At 45.1% G+C, this 17076-nt stretch overlaps 1 protein-coding gene across 3 annotated transcripts in view; it reads left to right on the forward strand.

Annotated features, from left to right (window-relative positions):
• LOC126262734 (voltage-dependent calcium channel subunit alpha-2/delta-3-like) overlaps positions 1-17076 on the forward strand; it is a 374776-nt gene that overhangs the window by 184833 nt on the left and 172867 nt on the right. For all 3 annotated transcript variants that reach the window (XM_049959539.1, XM_049959541.1, XM_049959538.1), the window contains exon 7: positions 16727-16837. In XM_049959539.1, coding sequence (XP_049815496.1) covers positions 16727-16837 — 111 coding nt within the window. The remainder of the gene's footprint in view (positions 1-16726; positions 16838-17076) is intronic.

Below are 17076 nucleotides of genomic sequence, written 5' to 3' on the forward strand. Positions count from 1 at the left end.
TTCTTCGGGTGTTGAGCAGTAGGGTAAGTGTCTGCACCAATGTTGCTGGCTATTGGGTGTAGAGAAGCCTCTTCCTTGTGCACATTAGACAGGCCATAAAGGCTGGGTGGTACTGCTGTTTCTTCCCCTAGCTGCTTAACAATCTTTTATGGAAGGCTGATTTCCTTTAGAAGAGCCCCATTGTTCTTGTCCACCTTGTCTGTGGGGTCCATTTCTACTGGTCTGTATGGCAGGTCATCCAAAAGTTCTCTCTCTTTACTGTCATAATCTTGCCTTCTATGGGATGATGGTGACATTCTCCTTACCTCCTGGTAACACCACAATGCTATCATCTTCCTGTAGTTGTTCTTAGGGCCAATCTCTCATTACCGGAGATGTTTAATTTGAGCAGCTTGGTTTTGGTGAGCACCCTACATGTCTCTTCTTCAGCCTAACTGGCAGGAAGTTGCAGAGCCACCTGCTCCAGTCCACTGACAAAGGCAGCAACAGGAACATTTCTGGGGCAAACTGTGAAATCAGGACCCTTGCTCAGTACTCTCAAAATGGTTGTGTTGAATTTCTTCTCACTCAGGTTGATGACTGTCCGAGCAACCTAATTCTGCTGCACCTTGTTGAGACGTTCAAAGTTGGCTAGTTGACAGGATGCTGATTTCTTGCTGTCAGCTTGGTCCCAGTCTCATCTGGTTAGAGTGTTTGCTATAAAAAGGTGTAGAGGCAGCAACTCTGGATGTCACATCAAGTTGGTAGCGCATGTCACATACTCTCTTCCAGACCAATACTAAGCTCATTCGATGTGGATTTCTGTTGGACACTCAGGAATTGACGTGATGTTCAATTTTAGCAAATACTGGAAACACGTCTTTTTCTCGGCATCTCAGCAGGAGACAGAGAGAAGTGAGCATTTACCCCTTTTTTTATCAAAGCTTATCCAACTTTCAGATACATTTCTTCCTTATAAAGTCTTCTCATGTAGTTCTTCAGGTTTTCCTGGTGAGGCATTGTCATGTTAAACAATTGAGTTTCTGCTGGTTATTCGCCTCTTTCTTGCACAATTTGCAGACTTCTTCAGGTGCTGTCTGATACTGATTCCAGTGCAGAACAAGTCGGGTATTTATGCCTGTGTTGTGCTAGGCGCTCTGTCTGCAGTCAACACTGCATCAGGCGCTCTGTCTGTGGTATGTGCCAATCAGTAGCAGCAACTGTAGTGTGTTCTTCTAGCTGCGGGTGTTCCAGACACCGTGCATATACTTTGTAGTTATTATCTATTATGAGTCTTCCTGTATGAAGTTCTGAATGACATCCAAGTCATGCTAGACATTTTATTCTGTGATTGTCAGCATTTAAGCCCTACTGTGATCTAGGACATTCTGTTACCGTGGTGTATGATGTCAGCCATTCCATCCAAGGTCCGTGTCCACCAGGAGCCATTTCTGGTGGGCATGGACCTTGGCTGGAATGCCCAACATGGTGCACCATGTGTGTTTTTCTTTTTTGCTACTTCATATCTAAAAATTCATCTAATGAGTAGAAGGAGCTGTCATTCAGAAATTCTTTTAATTTGTTTCTAAATGCTGGTTGGCTATCTGTCAGAGTTTTAAAGCTATTTGGTAAATGACCAAAGATTTTTGTGGAAGCATAATTCACCCCTTTCTGTGCCAAAGTCAGATTTAACCCAGAATAGTGAAGATCATTCTCTCGTCTAGTGTTTTACCTATGCACTTTGCGATTATTTTTGAAATGGGATAGGTTATAAATAATAAATTTCATATGTGAATATAGATATTGCAAAGGTGCAGTGAATATCCAGAGTTCCTTAAATAAATGTCTGCAAGGTGATCTTGGGTGGGCTCCAGCTGTTACTTTTATTGCACACTTTTGTGCAATAAATACTTTTTCTCTTAAAGATGAGTTATCCCAAAATATGATGCCATATGAAAACAGCTAATAAAAATAGGCATATTAGGCTAATTTGCAATAACCCTAATAGCATAAGTAGCAGAACCTAAACATTTCAGCAGATCATTAATTTGTTCCTTTCAGTTCAATTTGTCATCAATGCACTTACTTACTTACTTATCCGTGGCTTGGGCCTTAGTGACCAAATGCCTGCTCCACACTCCTCCTCCATCGTTCCCGGTTGCGAGCCTCCTGCCACCACTCACCCGCTCCTAGTCCCATGTCCTCGGTGTCCTTGTCAATATTGTCCTTCCATCTTGTCCGCAGTTGTCCCCGCAACCTCCTTCCAGCTACAGCTCCCAGAAACACGTCATGAGGCATCCTCCCTTCATTCATCCTTGCTACATGTCCAGCTCAAGTCAACCTTATCCTTCTTATTCTTTTTATAATGTCAGGCTGTGCGTAAAGCTCTTTTAATTCTTGGTTTTTTTGAATTCTCCATTCCCCTGTTTGTACATCTATCACAGGACCATAAATTTTTTGGAGGATTTTTCATTTGAAAACAAGTAGTTTCTCTTCAAGTGCTCTCCTAAAGGTGAGGCTTTCACAACCGTACATAACCACTGGCAATAATCATACTTTGGTACAGCCTGATCTTAAAACTTCTTTACAGGGATCATTTCTTCAGCACATCCTGAAGGCTAAAGTATGTTCTGTTGCCTTCGACAATTTTTGTATTTATTTCAGTTTCACAGTTGTTCTGATCACTGCAGAGACTACTAAGGTATTTGACCTTTTGAATCGTTGACTGTCCACCATGAGCGGGTCCCCCTCTCTCACTGACTTGCTCGGGACCATGTATTCTGTCTTATCTTCACTGACTTGCAGGCCTGCCCTACTGGCAATCTTCCAGTACGAGCCTGCCATTAAGCTTAGAAGAATTTCATGATTCACACAGTCAAAAGTCTTTGAGAGATCATAAAATACCCCAATGGGTGATGTTCAGTTATTCAGAGCATTTAATATTTGATCAGTGAAAGCATATTTATTATTTTCTGTTGAAAAGCCTTTCTGAAAATTAAACTGACATTTTGTTAGTCTTCATTTTTCCAAATATACAAAGCTACTCTAGAATACACTACTACTTCAAGAATTTTGTATAAAGCTGTCAGAAGTGAGATTGGATGGTAGTTGTTAGGATCACACTTATTGCCCTTTTTATACAAGGGTTTAACAATAACACATTTCAGTCTATCCAGAAAAATGACCTGTATCAGTAACCTACTATGCATGTAACTGAAAATCCTACTTATTTGTTGAGAGCAAGCTTTGATTACTGTTTTTGGAAATGCCATCAGTTCCATGTGAGGTTTTACATGTGAGTGAATTTAGTATTTTCCTAATTTCAGCAGGTGAGGTGGGTTGAATTTCAGTTTTAATAAATTGTAGAGGTACTGCCACTTCCATATACAGCCTTCATTTTCTAATGAACATCTGGATCCTATTTTCTCTACAATACTTAAAATAATGATTATTAAAAGTATTTACTACTTCTGACTTTTTGTTGACAAACTTTTCATTGAGAGTGATAGAAATAGTCGTCCTGTGCTCTGAGTTGCCCTGTTTCCCTTGTAACAGTATTCAAAATTGTTTTAATTTTATCATCAGAGGTGCTAATCTAAGACATAATGCACATACTTTGGGACTTTTAAATAGCTTTTCTTAATACAGTGCAGTAATTTTATAATATTTGACTGTTTCTGGATCACTACTCCTCCTAACTATAAGATAAATTTCCCTTTTCTGTTCACAAGATATCCCTTCAGTACGCCATGGATTTGTAGATGGTTTCTTACAGATATGTTTCACTGTTTTCTTAGGGAAACTTTTTTCAGTTATACTCACAAAGGTGCCATGAAATAGGTTAAATTTTAAATTAGCATCAGATTCCCTGTACACCTCATCACATTCTTAACTGTTGCGAGCTTTCCCTAAAATTTGCAGTTGTTAAATTGTTAACTGGATATAGTATTTTGGAAAACTGTTTAGCATTACTGTATGGAGCTATGTCATATACAGTAACTAGCTGTGTATCATGACCAGAAAGACCTTTCTTAACAGAAAAAGTTTTTATTTGATTAAATGTATCTTGGTCTATAAAAACATTATATTCCAGTTTGCTGCTTTCCTTTACTACCCGAGTATGAAAATCAATAACTGGCATCAGATTGAAAGAACTAACAAATACTTCAAGGTCATGCTTTCTATCAGACTCTTTCAGAAAATTTACACTTGAGATCTCCACAAATAATAATTTACTTCCCTCTGTCTGACAGATAGCACAAACACAAAAGAATCCAAGTTTTTCAGAAACAGCTGAAAATTTCCCAGTGGGGATCTATACACAGCTACAGTTACAAAATTTCCAATATTTAGTTTAAGCTCACATGCACATGCCCTGCATGTTGCTGTACAAAAAATTTCATAATAATTAAATTTTTCATGCTACGATAAATTTTAATATATATGGCAACTCCTCCTCCCTCCATATTTTCTCTACTTGCATGTGCTGAAAGCTTATATTGACACCTTCAGTGTCTAATTTTCTAAACAAGCAAGAGGCTCATCTGCTTTGTTTTTTATCCCCTGATATTCTGATGCAATATACTAACATTATTTTTCACTGTTCTTTTATGAGAATATTGTGATATTTTAACATCTCAAGTACCTGCCTGTCCAAGCTTCTCATTAAGCATAATTTCATTCAATGTTAACTCATTGGACACTGATCTTAGCCTAAAAAAGAGGTACTCCCATGAGTTTGTGCCGCCGCTCCCCCCTCCTTCCCCCCCCCTCCTCCCCCCTTAAAGATTTTACTGTCATCATGGCCAATTTACCCTTCCCTCCCCTTTCCTATTGAGCTGCAGGGCATGCCTTGTGAAGTCCCACCTGCCAATAACATCAACAAGAACCAAAACTATGCCTAATAACATTAATATTGATAGCACTTGAATTCAAGATTTCAAGATAGTTCTAAATTGAATTTTTTACATTTAATGTCACTATAAGACTATGTACAGTATTCTAACTATTTCTGTAAAAGTGTGTTTTCAGCTTTCTTAGATGCATATGGAACCTCTATACTTTGCAAACTACTGTACTGTGAAGTGCAGGGCAGAGGGACATCCCACTGTACCAGTTAGGGTTTTCCCCGTTCAGTTTACTGATGGAGCAGAGGAAGAATGATTGTTTTATGCCTCCTTGTGTGCATTACATAGTGGGTTGTAGCATATTCCTAGAGTCATCATTTAAGCTGCATCTTGAAACCCTGTAAGTAGACTTTCTCCAGATAGTTTATATCTGTGTTCTAGAGTCTGCCAGTTCAGTTCATCATCTTTGTGACACTCTCCCATGGGTCAAGCAAACCTGTGGCCATTTGTGCTGCTCTTCTCTGTATATGTTCAATATCCTCTGTTAGTCTTATTTGGTACAGGCCCCGCACACTTAAGTAATATTCGAGAATGGGTTGCATGAGTGATTTGTAAACAATTTCCTTTGTTGATTTTGTATGAGTTGGCCAATACCAACTGTGACTCATAGCCATTATAGACATATGACACTACACTTTTCATTTCATGAAGAGCAAAATTTTACATTTCTGAACATTTAAAGCAAGTTGCCAATCTTTGCACAACTTTGAACTATTATCAAGATCTGACATAAGTATTTATGTAGCTTCTTTCAGATAGTACTTCATTATAAATAACTGCATCATCTGCAACAAGCCAAAGGTAACTATTAATAATGTCTGCAAGGTCATTAATGTACAACATGAACAGTAAGTGTCCCAACACACTTGCCTGGGGCCCACCTGTAGCACCTTTTGATCTGTCTGTGTATATTATTTGAAAAGGAGCTGCCTCTGCAGTTACTGTAACACCTGATTGACATGGATCCCAAATTGTTATATTGTTCAGTAATATCCAGTACTTTAGGTGTTGCCAGTGAAAGGGAGTGCTAGATCTTTTCCATTCAAAGCCCCCCTGTGTTCCTTAACACTTCCTTGAATTGAAGATTTTAGACCTCCACATAATCTAAGAGAGGAAGGGAATGCCATTTTGCTTATCTGGTACCTATCTGTTAATAACCTACAGTAATTTTTGTAATCTTGTCCATTAATCCTGATATTTTAATCTGACAGTGTTTCACCAGTAACTATGAGCAGCTATTAACCGTTGGCATAGATGCAATGGAGCTGCAGTGCATCATTATGCAGTGCATTACAGAATTGGTGTTGATCTCATTGCACCACACATGCACACAGTACTTTATATTATATTTTGTCTAAACTCATTTGAATGCTGTTACAGGATGAGTCAAAACACAAGCTTCTGCAGTCATATAATTTGATAACCCAGTTTACTTGTAAAATAGGTCAATAGCACCCCATTAAGCATATTTGTATATGTATTTCCAATACATGCTAACGTAGTTGACTGAAATTTCCTTTTTGAGATATAAAGTATGTAATTTTAATAGATTACATTAACTGATTACATCAAAATATGTGATCATAATATATGGCTTTAAAGCTAGTTGCAAAGACTATGTACTCATGACTTCATACACTGATCAGCCAGAACATCATGACCATCTACCTAATAACCAGTACGTCCACCTTTGGCACAGATAACAGTAGCGATGCATCATGGCACAGAAGCATTGAGAGACCTTGGTAGGTCACTGGAGGGAGCTGGCTTCACATCTGCACACCAACACATCCTATCCTCATAAATTCCAGGGGGTGGGGGTGATGAGCTGTCTCTGATGCCACATTCCATCACATCCCAGATGTGTCCAATCAGACTCAGATCTGGTGATCTGGGGAGCCAGCACATCAAATGGAACTCACTACTGTGTTCCTCAAACCACTCCATCGCACTCCTGGCCTTGTGACACAGCACATTATTTTGTTGAAAAATGTCACTGCCATCAGGAAACATGATCGTCATGGAGTGTATGTGGTATGCAACCTTTGCCATCATGGTGTCTTGCACGAGCTCCACTGGACCCAAGGATACCCACGTGAATGTTATCCAGAGCATAATTGAGCTGCCACTAGCTTGTCTGCATCCCACAGTACAGGTGTCAAGGAGCTGTTCACGTGGTATCGGGATTCATCAGACCATGCAATACTCTGCCACTGCACCAATGTCCACTGCTGATGGGCACATGCCCATTTCAGTCGTAGTAGCCAATGCCATGGTGCTAATGTTGGCACATGCATGGGTCATCGGCTGCAGAGGCCCGTCTTTAAGAGTGCTTGGTGCACTGTGTTTTCAGATACACTTGTATTCTGCCCAGCATTGAAGTCTGATGTTAATTCCACCACAGTTCACCGCATGTCCTGTTTCACTGGTTCTCCCAGCCTGTGACATCCAACAACTGTAATGAGTGGTGGCCACCTAATCCCATGACATCTGGACATGGCTTTACCTTGTTTTTGCCACATGTTGAAGACACACTCTGCAGCATTCCTCGAACACCCAACAAATTGTACTGTCTCAGAAATGCTCGTGCCAATCCTCCGGGCCATCACAATCTGCCCTTGGTCAAACTCGGATAGATCGCGCATCTTCCTCATTCTGCACATGGTCAACACGTCCACTGATACTACATGCACCGTGTGTGTATCTCATTGGCAGTCATTCATCACCAGGTGACACTACTATTGCCTGGATGCGTTTATATCAATAGTAGGTCAGTGGTCATAATTTTCTGGTTGACTAGTGTATTCATCAACACCTACATTTTTTTCTGACCAATATCAAATGAAATAACCAGCTGATCAGTTCGTTTACATAGGCATGATGCTAGTACTGTAATTCATTCAAACATACATACAGAAACTGAAGAAATGGTAAACAATGTTCTTAAAAGTATCTAACTAATTTTGTGCAAATGGTCTCTCCCTCAATTTTTAAAAGACGCAAGATATTCAGTTCTGCACATCTAAGAATACTACACCAGTGGTAAGTGTATCACACTCTGAGGAAATAGTAAATGGGGTGGAAACATCAAAATTCTTAGTTGTCAATATTGATGAGAATTTAAACTGGAAAAAGTACATTTAGAACTGCTAAACAGCTTAGTTCAGGTGCACATGCACTTAGAATCATTGCAAATCTTGGGGAGAGACAACTCAATAAGCTGACATATTTTGTGCATTTTCATTCAGTAATATCATGTGGAATAATGTTCAGATGTAACCCATCTTTAAGAAAGAAAGTCTTTGTTGCTCAGAATATGAGGTGCTCATCCACAACCATCTTGTCGACAGTCATTTAAGGTGTTGGGTATTCTGACTATTGCTTCACAGTATATTTACTCTCATGACGTTTGTTGTGAATAATCCACCACAGTTCAAAAGGGACAATGATGTACATAATTACAATAGCAGAAGGAAAATGATACTCATTATTCCACATTAGGGTTCTTTTTAGCACAAAAAGGGAGGCACAGTGCTACAACAAAATTTTTTATCGCTTACCCAGTAATATAAAATTTCAGACAGGCAGCAAAGTAAAATTTGAAAACAAAACTGAAAAATACACTCCTGGAAATTGAAATAACAACACCGTGAATTCATTGTCCCAGGAAGGGAAAACTTTATTGACACATTCCTGGGGTCAGATACATCACATGATCACACTGACAGAACCACAGGCACATAGACACAGGCAACAGAGCATGCACAATGTCGGCACTAGTACAGGTTATATCCACCTTTCGCAGCAATGCAGGCTGCTATTCTCCCATGGAGACGATCGTAGAGATGCTGGATGTAGTCCTGTGGAACGGCTTGCCATGCCATTTCCACCTGGCGCCTCAGTTGGACCAGCGTTCGTGCTGGACGTGCAGACCGCGTGAGACGACGCTTCATGCAGTCCCAAACATGCTCAATGGGGGACAGATCCGGAGATCTTGCTGGCCAGGGTAGTTGACTTACACCTTCTAGAGCACGTTGGGTGGCACGGGATACATGCGGACGTGCATTGTCCTGTTGGAACAGCAAGTTCCCTTGCCGGTCTAGGAATGGTAGAACGATGGGTTCGATGACGGTTTGGATGTACCGTGCACTATTCAGTGTCCCCTCGACGATCACCAGTGGTGTACGGCCAGTGTAGGAGATCGCTCCCCACACCATGATGCCGGGTGTTGGCCCTGTGTGCCTCGGTTGTATGCAGTCCTGATTGTGGCGCTCACCTGCACGGCGCCAAACACTCATACGACCATCATTGGCATCAAGGCAGAAGCGACTCTCATCGCTGAAGACGACACGTCTCCATTCGTCCCTCCATTCACGCCTGTCGCGACACCACTGGAGGCGGGCTGCACGATGTTGGGGCGTGAGCGGAAGACGGCCTAACGGTGTGCGGGACCGTAGCCCAGCTTCATGGAGACGGTTGCGAATGGTCCTCGCCGATACCCCAGGAGCAACAGTGTCCCTAATTTGCTGGGAAGTGGTGGTGCAGTCCCCTACGGCACTGCGTAGGATCCTACGGTCTTGGCGTGCATCCGTGCGTCGCTGCGGTCCGGTCCCAGGTCGACGGGCACGTGCACCTTCCGCCGACCACTGGCAACAACATCGATGTACTGTGGAGACCTCACGCCCCACGTGTTGAGCAATTCGGCGGTACGTCCACCCGGCCTCCCGCATGCCCACTATACGCCCTCGCTCAAAGTCCGTCAACTGCACATACGGTTCACGTCCACGCTGTCGCGACATGCTACCAGTGTTAAAGACTGCGATGGAGCTCCGTACGCCACGGCAAACTGGCTGACACTGACGGCGGCGGTGCACAAATGCTGCGCATCTAGCGCCATTTGACGGCCAACACCGCGGTTCCTGGTGTGTCCGCTGTGCCGTGCGTGTGATCATTGCTTGTACAGCCCTCTCGCAGTGTCCGGAGCAAGTATGGTGGGTCTGACACACCGATGTCAATGTGTTCTTTTTTCCATTTCCAGGAGTGTAGAATGAAAAACCAGATGACTAGTGTTAGGTCGAAACCCATTAATCGACATAACGAAGTTGAAAATGGGATTTCTGAAGCCATCAAAAAGTGTGTAATGTACATTTACAGTGATACAGTTAGTTCTATTGATTAACAGAAGTTGCTGACCTAAGCTCCTTCAGCATTCTGGAAGCCCCCCTGCGGGTCCGGGGATTAGAATAGGCCCGAGGTATTCCTGCCTGTTGTAAGAGGCGACTAAAAGGAGTCCCTCCCCCTCAAGGGGGTAGTTAGCTCCTGCGTCCGGAGACAGACGGTTCCACGACCTCTATTTGCGGTCATTTTGCTTTTTCACTTCTCATTTCTTCCTTCCTTTGGTTGGTTCCTTTCCTTGCTCTTCTCCACCTCACTGTCTTCCTTAATCTTTCCCCTGCAAAATCTCCTTGCCCTCCCATTGCCTTCTCCTTGCCTTCTCATTGCCTTCTTCTCCTTGCCTTCTCATTGCCTTCTTCTCCTTGCCTTCTCATTGCCTTCTTCTCCTTGCCTTCTCTGGTCTCCGCCTCGGCGTTTGAGACAGTCTGTCCTCTCTCTCTCTCTCTCCCCCTCTCTTTTTTCCTCTTCTTCCTTCCTCCCTGTGCGCGCCTGAAGGCCGACCCACGCGTTCGCACGCGTAGCCGGTGACGGGGTAACGCGTAATTCCCCGCCCTGGGTAGACATGTAAGGCACGCGCGTGCCCCCTGGTACAGGCCAGGCCCGGGGAGGGGTGATTGCCTGAGCTGATACCTTCTGACCATGCTGATTGGTCCCTCTGTCTGTTTCTCGGGAGGTGTGACCTGAGGTGTAAACATTCACCTAAGGCGGGAGTGCCCTCTGAGAGGGTCCCCACAAGGAAGGAGCGCGCCATCGGAGACGCTGGCAATCATGGGGGATTCCTCCGCAATGGATTTCACTCCATCTCTCTCGACTTCTGCCCAAAAACGGAAACTTGACCAGCTACCAGTGACAAAAGTACTACCGCCTGCCCCACAGTTCCTCGTCGTTTCCCGATCTGAGGACGGAAAGGATTTTTCCTCTGTCAACCCTTTCGTTATCCAGAAGGGCGTAGATGCCATAGCCGGATCTGTCAAATCTTGTACCAGGTTGCGTAACGGTACCTTATTACTCGAAACTGAGAACGCCTTTCAGGCACAAAAACTGCTTCGGGCCACACTCCTGTACACGTTCCCTGTCCGGGTGGAGGCTCACCGAACTTTGAATTCGTCTCGTGGTGTGGTCTATACTAGATCATTCGACGGCTTGACTGACGAGGAGATTCAATCTTTCCTCGCTGAGCAGGGCGTGACGGCTGTCCGTAGGGTCATGAAAAAGGTCAACAATGACCTTGTACCGACCCGGACACTTTTCTTGACCTTCGATAGTGTTAAGCTGCCATCGCGCATCAAGGCGGGCTACGAGGTTATTTCTGTTCGCCCCTATGTCCCGACACCTACGCGCTGCTACCAGTGTCAGCGTTTCAATCACACTCGACAGTCTTGTTCCAATGCGGCTAAATGTGTCACTTGTGGCAGGGATGCCCATGAGGGTGACTGTCCACCTCCGTCTCCTCGTTGTGTGAACTGTCAGGGTGACCATGCCGCATCCTCCCGCGACTGTCCTGTCTATGAGGAAGAACGCTGTATCCAAGAAATTTGGGTCAAAGAGAAAGTGTCCACCTCGGCTGCTCGCAAGCTATTGGCTAGTAGGAAGCCCACGCTGCTCCCAGCGGGGAAATACAGTACTGTCCTCGCCTCTCCTCGGACTACCAGGGAGGTGGCAACCCAGACATGCGATCTGACCTTCAGCACCACGGTCGTCCGTTTGGCCAGTGCTAAGATCGCGCGGTCGACGTCTCCTCTTCCTCCCATCACCCCACAGACACCAGCCCCTTCATCAACTTCTGCTAAAACGAAGATCCAGAAGTCAGATGCACGGGCCTTTAAGAAGGAACCGTCCCGTGCAGACTTCCTATGTACCTCGACCTCCCAGCCTTCGACCGGTACTTCCACCAAACGACCTTCCAAGAAGGCTCATAGGAAGCACAGTTCTCCTTCTCCGCCACGGCGCATTTCTTCTCCTGCGCCACCCAGCGGTTGCCGCCCCAGGCCGTCATCCGTTTCGCCTAGCCGCACCGCTGGTAGCCGAACATCTGGCCGTTCACCGGCGGAGGAAGCTCCCCCTCCCGGCCATCTTTCCAAGATGGCCGATGAACCTATAGACACAATGGACGATGACTGTCCGCCTACTGATAGCGGCGGCAGTGCTCGCTCGAAGCCAGGCCCTCGGCGGCCTTCGAGGTGACCCCTTCTTTCATCTTCCTTTTTCTTTTCTTACGATGGCACTTATTCACTGGAATATTCACAGCATTCGCTCCAACCGAGAGGACTTGAAGTTGCTGCTCCGCTTGCACCGTCCGCTCGTCGTAGCCCTCCAGGAAACGAAGCTACGCCCATGCAATCAAATTGCCTTGGCACACTACACCTCTGTGCGTTTTGACCTACCCCCTGTGGTAGGTATCCCAGCTCATGGAGGGGTTATGTTGCTGGTCCGGGATGATATTTACTACGATCCCATCACATTGCACACCGGCCTGCAGGCAGTTGCCATCCGCATTACTCTCCCCACTTTTACATTTTCCATTTGTACTGTTTACACTCCATCGTCGTCTGCCGTTACCAGGGCAGACATGATGCAACTTATTGCTCAGCTACCTGCACCATTTTTGTTAACTGGAGACTTCAATGCCCGCCATCCCCTTTGGGGCTCTCCAGCATCCTGCCCGAGGGGCTCCCTGTTAGCAGACCTTTTCAACCAGCTCAATCTTGTCTGCCTCAATACTGGCGCCCCTACTTTCCTTTCGGACACATCTCACACCTATTCCCATTTAGACCTCTCTATATGTACTCCCCAACTTGCACGCCGGTTCGAGTGGTATGCACTTTCTGATACATATTCGAGAGACCACCTCCCGTGTGTTATCCATCTCCTGCAGCATACCCCCTCTCCGTGCTCATCTATTTGGAACATCTCCAAAGCAGACTGGGGGCTCTTCTCTTCCATCCCTCACCCTACTTCTTCTCCACGTCGCGTACCAGTCCCCTGGTGGACCGCAGCATGTAGAGACGTTTTACGTGTTCGTCGACGTGCTTTACGCACCTTTAAACGCCACCCTACAGTGGCGAATTGTATCAATTATAAACGATTACGTGCGCAGTGTCGTCGTATTATTAAAGAAAGCAAGAAAGCCAGCTGGGCTGCTTTCACAAGCACCTTCAACAGTTTTACTCCTTCTTCTGTTGTCTGGGGTAGCCTGCGCCGGCTATCTGGCACTAAGGTCCACTCACCAGTTTCTGGCTTGACGGTCGCGAATGACGTCCTTGTGGCCCCTGAGGATGTCTCCAATGCCTTCGGCCGCTTTTTCGCAGAGGTTTCGAGCTCCGCTCACTACCACCCTGCCTTCCTCCCCCGCAAACAGGCAGAGGAGGCTAGGCCACCTAACTTCCGCTCCTCGAATCGTGAAAGTTATAATGCCCCATTCACCATGCGGGAACTCGAAAACGCACTTGGCCGATCACGGTCCTCCACTCCAGGGCCTGATTCTATTCATATTCAGATGCTGAAGAACCTTTCTCCTACGGGTAAAGGTTTTCTTCTTCGTACTTACAATCGCATCTGGATTGAGGGACATGTTCCCGCATGCTGGCGCGAGTCTATTGTTGTCCCGATTCCTAAGCCAGGGAAGGACAAGCACTTGCCTTCCAGTTATCGACCCATCTCGCTTGCCAGCTGTGTCTGTAAAGTGATGGAGCGACTGGTTAACTCTCGATTGGTTTGGCTGCTCGAGTCTCGACGCCTACTTACCAATGTACAATGTGGATTTCGTAGTCGCCGCTCTGCTGTTGACCATCTGGTTACCTTGTCGACCTTCATTATGAATAACTTCTTGCTGAAGCGCCCGACCGCGGCTGTGTTCTTTGATTTGGAGAAGGCTTACGACACCTGTTGGAGGGCGGGCATTCTCTGCACCATGCATACATGGGGCCTTCGCGGTCGCCTCCCTCTTTTTATTCGTTCCTTTTTAATGGATCGACAGTTCAGGGTACGTGTGGGTTCTGTCCTGTCAGACACCTTTCGCCAGGAGAATGGGGTGCCACAGGGCTCAGTTTTGAGCGTCACTCTCTTCGCCATAGCGATCAATCCAATAATGGATTGCCTCCCAGCTGATGTATCAGGCTCCCTTTTCGTGGACGATTTTACCATCTATTGCAGCGCGCAGCGTACGTGTTTCCTGGAGCGCTGTCTTCAGCGTTCTCTTGACTGTCTTTATTCCTGGAGTGTCACCAATGGCTTCCGTTTTTCTGCCGAGAAGACGGTCTGTATTAACTTCTGGCGCTACAAAGAGTTTCTCCCACCGTCCTTACGACTCAGTCCCGTTGCTCTCCCATTCGCGGAGACAACAAAATTTTTAGGTCTTACATTTGACAGGAAACTTAGTTGGTCTCCACATGTGTCATATTTGGCTGCCCGTTGTACCCGTTCTCTAAATGTCCTCAGTGTTCTCAGTGGTATGTCGTGGGGAGCGGATCGAACCGTCCTACTTCGCCTATATCGGTCGATTGTCCGCTCCAAGCTGGATTATGGGAGCTTCGTATACTCCTCTGCACGGCCATCTATCTTACGCCACCTCAACTCCATACAACATCGGGGTTTACGACTTGTGATCGGAGTGTTTTATACTAGTCCCGTCGAGAGTCTTCATGCTGACGCTGGTGAGTTGCCACTCACTTACCGGCGCGATATACTGCTTTGTTGGTATGCCTGTCGGCTACTGGCAATGCCCGACCACCCGTCTTATCGTTCCTTTTTTGATGACTCTCTCGACAGTCAATACGGGTTGTATGTCTCTGCCCTGCTACCCCCTGGAGTTCGCTTTCGTCGCCTCCTTCAACACCTTAATTTTTCACTCCCTGCAACCTTTCTAGTGGGCGAGAGCCACACGCCACCTTGTCTCCAGGCTCAGGTTCGCGTCCACCTTGACCTCTGCTCGCTCCCGAAGGAGATTACCCCCGGTTCAGTCTAACACTCCCGTTTTGTCGAACTTCGTTCGAAGTTCATTAATATGACCTTCATTTATACAGATGGCTCTAAGACCAATGACGGGGTCGGGTGTTCTTTTATTGTCGGGGCACAAAGTTTCAAATACCGGCTCCATGGCCATTGTTCGGTCTTCACAGCTGAGCTCTTTGCCCTCTACCAGGCTGTTCTTTACATCTGCCGCCACCGACATTCTGCATATGTCATCTGCTCCGATTCCCTGAGCGCTATCCAGAGCCTCAGTGATCCGTACCCGGTTCACCCTTTCGTGCACTGGATCCAACGCTCTCTTCAGCAGCTGGTGGACGTCGGTTCTCTGGTTAGCTTTATGTGGGTTCCTGGCCATGTCGGTATCCCTGGGAATGAAGCTGCAGATGCCGCGGCCGTAGCAGGGTAATTTGTCAGCGCATTTTATCGCTGTGGCATGCCGATTGGGCTGCACTTACAGACAACAAGCTTCGGGCCTTGAAACCTCTTCCCGTGGATTGGACGTCCTCCTCACGCCCTTCTCGGTGGGAGGAGGTAGTTTTGGCCCGATTACGAATTGGACACTGCCGGTTCAGTCATCGCCATCTGCTGACGGCTGCGCTGGCGCCGTTCTGCCCATGTGGGCAATTTCTGACGGTCCGCCACATTTTAACGTCCTGTCCGGATTTTAACACCCTGCGTCTTGATCTTGGCCTGCCATGTACTGTAGAAGCCATTTTAGCGGATGACCCATGAGCAGCTGCTCGCGTTCTTCATTTTATCAATTTGACAACCCTCTCAAAGGACATTTGATTATGCTGTTTTCCTTTTTTTAATCCTATGCCTGTCAGTCTGTCTTTTATCGTGTTTTCCGTTTCGTTGCTGTTTTAAACTTGTGACTCGCGGTGCATTCCTAACGTAGTCTGGGCGCTAATGACCGTTGAAGTTGTGTGCCCTAAAACCACAAAAAAAAAAAAAAAAAAAAAAAAAAGCATTCTGGAAGTTCGTATAACTGAAAAAGTTTCTCCTTGACAGTATCTTCTGTTCTGTAAAAGAATATGTGTTATAGTAACATTAAAATGTGGCGGGTAGGAATTACTAATTCACATCTGTATATTAAAGAAAACTTACAAATGTTCAGCATGAACCATATTTATAATTTAATTTGTGGCGTGAATGTAAAATGACTCATTCCACATCATTAAGATTTATCATGCAAAATTATCAATGGAACTAAGTAACTAATAACCAACAACATACTGTTACTGCATGAGGATTTTATCATATACTCAGTTTTCCTCAAAGGACCTTAAATACAACTACATGGCCCCCCACCCCCCCACAACCCAGTAACAAAAGCAAAAGTTTGGTTAACTGACTTCATTTTAAACACTTTGATGTGAGACTTAATAACTTGGTGATGTCTCCTCATTTAAATGAAAGAGGAAGAAATTAAATTGGTATACAAAGTCAAGATTGGAAGATGTGTGTTGACTTTGATTAAACTTTTTCCTTGATTTGAGGATTTTTCTCTAGATTTTGGAAGTCGGCTGATCGGCAGAAGTCAAGTATCTGAAATAATGTATTATGACTATCATCACAATTTGGTTTCATTTATATTATTGACACTGAAGTGTTCTGAATAAATGTTATACATGTTGGAAATGTCATGCAAACAGCCCTGTACATTTAATTTTGATGATATTTCTTCTGTTTTTCAGGCTACTTTGGAAAATGTAAACACCCTGAAAGATTCCTTGGAAATAATTGACACAGAAGGAGTTGCCAATTTTTCCCAGGCATTTATTCAGGCCTTCAAACTTCTGGAGAAAGTAAGTGTGTTAATCTACATATTTTATCTTTAACAGTAATGGAAATTCCTGGATGGAGCAATATGTAAAATAAAGGAAATGTAACCACTCACCTATAGTGGACTGACGCATGGAGTGCAGAGACATGTAATATGCACACAAACTTTCGAGCTCATGATCTCTCTGTACCAAAAGTACACACATTCATGTACACAACCACACAGGCACCCAAATGTACGATTCATTGCCATGGTGAGACT

The sequence above is a fragment of the Schistocerca nitens genome, chromosome 6 (genome assembly GCF_023898315.1).
Source record: "Schistocerca nitens isolate TAMUIC-IGC-003100 chromosome 6, iqSchNite1.1, whole genome shotgun sequence".
Taxonomy (NCBI): Eukaryota; Metazoa; Arthropoda; class Insecta; order Orthoptera; family Acrididae; genus Schistocerca; species Schistocerca nitens.